Source organism: Etheostoma spectabile, chromosome 4, assembly GCF_008692095.1.
Source record: "Etheostoma spectabile isolate EspeVRDwgs_2016 chromosome 4, UIUC_Espe_1.0, whole genome shotgun sequence".
Classification (NCBI taxonomy): Eukaryota; Metazoa; Chordata; class Actinopteri; order Perciformes; family Percidae; genus Etheostoma; species Etheostoma spectabile.
The window spans coordinates 27,313,267-27,318,962 of record NC_045736.1 but is presented as its reverse complement, the minus strand read 5'-3'; the positions used below and the strand labels follow the sequence as shown (position 1 = coordinate 27,318,962).

Genomic DNA, 5,696 nt, shown 5'->3' with positions numbered 1-5,696 from the left:
CCTCCATCGCTAATAAAACATAAAACTATCACAGTTTCTGATTTTCCTCTCCCCATGAAACACTTCTTTCAAAATCAAACTTGTCTCATAAGAAATCTGGAAATTACATCAGAAATTTCATTTTTTACAACATTATCTGTCTTATGTATTAGTGAATCTATCTGCTCCACAACCACCATAGAGGGGACATTATTTTTGTATTGATCAGACACTCAAACATTCTAGCCTGATCTAATACTTGTGCATTGTAAGAGTACTCTAATATTACTAATAAAACAAACTAATAAGTATACATCTTAAACAAAAGAAATGTGGTAACACTGACACATTTCAGAAGTTTGATCTCATCCAGTGCCGTCTCTGTGAATGTTTGAGCACTCTTCACAACCTTCAGAGCCACAAAACGCCCCTGCCTGCATGCAAACAATTATGGCAGTTAGTTACTATTAATGTTTAAATCTAATTAGATTATCTGTATTATTCTCTTATCATTTTATATATGAAAAGTCAATAGGTCAAACCTGTACTTACACCATATCCCAGCAGAGCCATACAGTAGAGAAGTGACCCCATCCCAACTTTTTAACCACTTGGTAACGGTCAACAAAAATCTCTTCGATCTCTACAGGGTAGTAACCACCTGCAACACAATGTACTGCCTGCATCAAAGACAATATCTCAACCAGTGTGTTGGAGTTTGGTGGTGGAGTGCTGCCTACCAATGCCATAGTCGGCAGGATTCTCCTGTTGCTCATCACAGGATCCCAGAGGCTCAGGTGAATGACGATGTATCTGTACAGCTGGAGGGGAGTGGACAGGTTTGCTGGGCGTGGGGGAAGGTTTAGGACTTCCTGCTGGTGGATTGGAAGAGCTGGCTGAAAGAAGGGCTGATATGGCAGCAGCATATGAAGATGACATGTTTAACTGGAGCCTGAAGAATTCGAGCACAGCTGAAGATGGGCCGAAATGACTGGAGCACTCAGAAGGAAAGCTGCAACAAAAAGACGTTTGCATTCTTGGAAGGGGCTTTTCAATCATGCTGGCAGCTAGTTTATGCTTCAAGTCACTGATTACAGGAGGTTGTCAGCAATGACAGTTCAAAGGGGCTGGAGATGTGTGTGTTTATTTTTAGCTGGATGAATGGCATGTTAACGTAAATAGCTTCTGACACTGACACAGCTGCAACTGGACTCTTCCTAATATTGCATGGACTACAGGCCGCCACAGTTGTAAACATGAACGGCTGACAATTCAATTTTAATTCATGTTCTTTTAAGGGATCTGACTGGAGCCATTATTTGTTAAGACAGTAACGCAAGTAAAATTGTACTCAATAACTGGTAATTGGTGCAATTAAAGTGCTCATATCCTGCTTTTTGGCTTTTCCCCTTTCCTTTATTGTGTTATATAGCTTTTTTTGTGCATGTTATGGGTTTACAAAGTGAAAAAAACCCAAGTCCACCCCTTAAGGAACTTACCATCAGCAAAAACACTGTTCACAAACTGCTTCAGCTCTATTGTAGGCCACCCTTTACTTCCGTGACAAACCTATAGTCACTTTGTAACACATTATAATGTTGCCTATGCTGCTAGCGTGGCATGTCCTCATCCTCATACGCTTCTTAATGGCTAGAGGGACTCCCAACAAAGATTGAACAGAAGTGTGATGCCTCACTCGGTAGCTAAAACAGAGAGCTCAACACACACAGGGTGAATAGAGGAGCTCCAGCAATGTGCAATACAACAAAAATAAAAATAAAATTATTAATTAAACCATGTAACCATGTGTTTGAGCACTTTTAACATTTAGAGCTTACATTCCGGAATCTTGGAAACATGTAGCTCCTTTTCACACAGGTGAGTTCAACTGAACAAGTACGTAAGCTCACCTAGCTTTGTTTAACTCAGTGTTTGAACAATTCGGCATCGTACTTGGAAGATATATTAAAATATATATTAATTTGTATCCAATGAACATTACAACCTTATGACAACATCACAAACTCAAGATGAAATGCACTTCAATACACAAAGAGAATAAAGAAAGTAAGTAAGTTTTAAAACAATTTAAAATTATAGAAAATACAATGCAAAGAAAAGATGAAATGGAATGTGACCACATTTACTTTCACACTTTCCTTACTCTTCCAGTTACGGTGCACCGCTAGCTAAACTGTTTTACATTTTTCTGCACTGCTTATATCGTTAGCTAAGTATTTTACGTTAACATGTCTTGTATTATTAAATGTATTGTGAATACTGCGTTTAACTTACTTATGTTGCTGTTAGCTCCCACCCATAGACTGTTAATATTAATAATAATAATATACAGTCTATGCTGCCACCGCGACACCAAACCCAAACGTAGGCCTGTATCTATGCACCACCAAACTGTTTTATTTTGAAGGTTTAAGCAGGAAGTCCAGTTGACTCTTCTGGCCTGAATAAAATTCGACTTCTCAAGTAGGCTACAAATGGAACTCTAGTAGGCTAGTTTAGTCTGGTTTAGTCTGGTATTTTGCTTACAGTAAATACTCAACAGCATTAGAGGAGGCGCCTATACTTACCCCTGTGTGCGATATATCCAGTTTTATTATTTGTAACGCGGGACATAAAACGAGCCTGGTTGGCACGAGGAGTTACCCCGCGTCCTCTGCCCCTCACTCACTTTTCTGTATGACTTAAAAGACACCTCGGTCCAAGAATAGCTCTCTGTTTCTGCTGCTGCTGTGTTTCAGACAACATTTAACACTGTAGGCTACAGTAGCTACCAGCTAGTTCTAGAGGGGCGAGGAGATAATTTATTTATTTATTACTTCATCTTAGACTTTCCTACAATCCAGTTCACCAAATAATTATGGCAAGATTAAAGAAACACCATGACACAGAAGAACAATATTTCTTGTGTAGCAATATTACAGTTACACAAACAGGGATACTAAACTTGCTTTGTGAGATTGCCAGGGGCCAGTTTATAATTAAACATGTATATGTATTGATAAATCGGATATTTTACTGTATTTAATAGGTCCTGGGCAGTGCCAAGGTCTTGAGCCATGCAAACCTCCAATTGCTCTGGCGCCTGTCCATGGACAGTTGCAGCCCCCTTACTCTGATATCTCTCCATGCATGTAGCCCATAGGTGCTGAGCATGTGTGTGTATTTCAGGCCTGTGTGTAATGTGTGTTCTAACAAAACAAAACAATGTAAAAACATTGTAATTTCCCTTGTGGGATTAGTAAAGGTATACATTATTATTAGTCTCTAAATGGCCAGTAAACAGCAGGAATGGATATATCAGGCAGGATAAGGAAGGAACAATTTCTTAACTTTAGCAAAACTTCACTGTTTCCACTATTAGTGTATGTCATACAATAAAAAACATGTCTGACAAATTCTATGTTGATATCGACATGACACTTTATTTAGTAGAATGAATGCACAATCTCATACATACAGTATAGGGTAGGCCTATATACTCTTATTTTATAGGCCTTGTTATAAAGAGAGGAGAGAAAGGGAAAACAGCTGCATTTAAATATCTAAAATAAAATAAAAAATAATTATCAGATATTAACACATCACACTGCTGAATGAAGTGGTTTGAACACACATTACCAATTGCCGCACTGATGAGAAAGAGCTACAGTAGCTACAAAATGTTATAGGTTCATAAATATAATATACCGTAGTTTGAATAAATTTGCTTAACAGATCAATTTAAATAATTCATTTTCAACTTACAGAGTACATTATATGAAAAATACATTTACGACCCCCAGTGCACAGCAGTTTGGTCTTTGATTTCAGGTTTTAACCAGCTGGAGGAAGCTCTATGAAGCTGGATGCCGAGAGGATGTGAACACAGACAGCAGAAGAAACGAGGTAACATTAAACGCTGTGCTACTGTTTGTAACAAGTAAAAACAATATCACTTATGACAATTGTTAATTACATTCAAATGAGTCTCACGATGGCCAAAGATGAAGTACATTAAATGGGCAAAAAAAACTACAAATGTTCTGTCTACACTAAGATACTTTCAGTTTCCTTGAGGATTTCATGTTTTATTCTGATCTTTTTTAAGTTCACATTGCTGAATGCTATTAAGACTCTGGTTGCAAATTTAAAAATATGATACATAACTACTCTGATTGTGTATATATATATATATATATATATATATATATATATATATATTAACAACACAAAACTAAGCATATGAAATTATGTGAAATCATTTCAAATACAAAAATCAGCCAGCATGAATTCTCATTAACAAATATACTGGTGTGAGACCCGCTCACACCGTCATTCAAAACTGCAGCAGCCCTATTCTGTTCACACCACCTACCTCATATTTTACAACCAATTAAATAGTGCTCACTCGGGGGGTGGAAATAGTGGGGGAGGGGATTTAATTAATTACTTATCATGTGGTTTGTTTAAAAAATACTTTGTTAGTACGGGAATAAACACATTAGCTTGAAACTCTTCAGTACAATCAATGCTATATACAGACTAACATTCAGATAGACCTTCAGTAGATGTTGACAAAACTCCCTTCTTTTTTTTCTCCCAATTGTAAACCCTGTCTACGGCCTGTCATTTCTCTCGGTGACAAATTAATAGGAAATTAAGGCTTAAGATGTTCATAAAGTGCTCCATATGACACTCAAGTCCTCCACAACTAAATGCATAAAAAACTGATTTGATATGAGTAAATAACTGTCATACAGTCATGTGCCACTGTCCAACAGTAGGTTTCACAACCAGGGTGGGAAATGAACTTTTTTTGCCCACCAGCCACAGTGGCTGGTGGATGCCCAATTTTACCAGCCACTTTTTCCGGATTTCAAATTCATAAAAGAGTGCACTAGCATATTTTGAATTGCTTCTGTATTATTTTTGTATTATTAATAAATACTTTATAAATATAAGCAAATAAAAAGTGATGTGAAAGAAATGAAAGCCTTTATTGCCACACTCTGCACCTGGGGTCCCATCTTTGCCAGCTGTATGGCAGTGCACTTAATATGAGACTTGGATGGATTGTGGTCTTGTATTGCCTCTAATTTAAGGTTATTTGTTCCTCTAACAAACAAATTGTTTGCATTTTCTGAAGAGTAGGTTCGACAGTAAGTACAGCGCATGGACTGGTCGTCTGTAAGGTAGGCTATAGGGTTGTGCCGTTGGACGATATCATATCATTGTCCATCGTGATAGTTGACTGACATCACAATGGAGAGCCACCATCCTGATGCCATGCCCCCCCCACCCTGTCAGACACTCGCTAGTCCTAGTGGATGGGAAATTGCCAACTGCTTTGCGCTGTCCTGCCCCTTAAGTGGAAACTACTTTTCCCCCCTTAAGTGCAACCTATTTGTAGTGATACAGGCTCTCTCTCTCTCTCTCTCTCCCTGTCAGTATAGTAGCTCGCTCTACATGGACTAGTAACATATCAGCATGCGGTACGGTCATGCTCTGCGCCTCGGCTTGGACACTGCGGTCTCGAGTGATAGAGAAAAGGCGTTAACAGGAACGCTATCACACTTTCCTTTATCCCCTCATTAGACTAACTTTGTGGATACTACTGTGTGCATGCATCAATAAGTAAGTCTGATGACGATGTTATGCAGCATTTATGAATGTATGTTAGCAAAAGTAGGCTAATTCACGAGGGTGCTATTTTATGT

General features: G+C 38.3%; 2 protein-coding genes across 3 annotated transcripts in view; both read right to left on the bottom strand.

Annotated features, from left to right (window-relative positions):
• Positions 1–2,714, bottom strand: part of LOC116687319 (SRSF protein kinase 2) — an 8,689-nt gene extending 5,975 nt beyond the window's left edge. For both annotated transcript variants that reach the window (XM_032512628.1, XM_032512629.1), the window contains exons 1-4: positions 2,568–2,714; positions 720–991; positions 532–640; positions 326–413 (exon numbers count right to left, since the gene is read on the bottom strand). In XM_032512628.1, coding sequence (XP_032368519.1) covers positions 326–413; positions 532–640; positions 720–918 — 396 coding nt within the window. In that variant the 5' untranslated portion in view covers positions 919–991; positions 2,568–2,714. The remainder of the gene's footprint in view (positions 1–325; positions 414–531; positions 641–719; positions 992–2,567) is intronic.
• Positions 2,715–3,402: 688 nt separating this feature from the next.
• ccdc120b (coiled-coil domain containing 120b) overlaps positions 3,403–5,696 on the bottom strand; it is a 16,951-nt gene continuing 14,657 nt past the window's right edge. Inside the window, exon 11 of the mRNA XM_032512625.1 lies at positions 3,403–5,696. This exon is cut by the window's right edge and continues 1,675 nt beyond it. The gene's annotated coding sequence lies outside the window, so the exon portion shown is untranslated.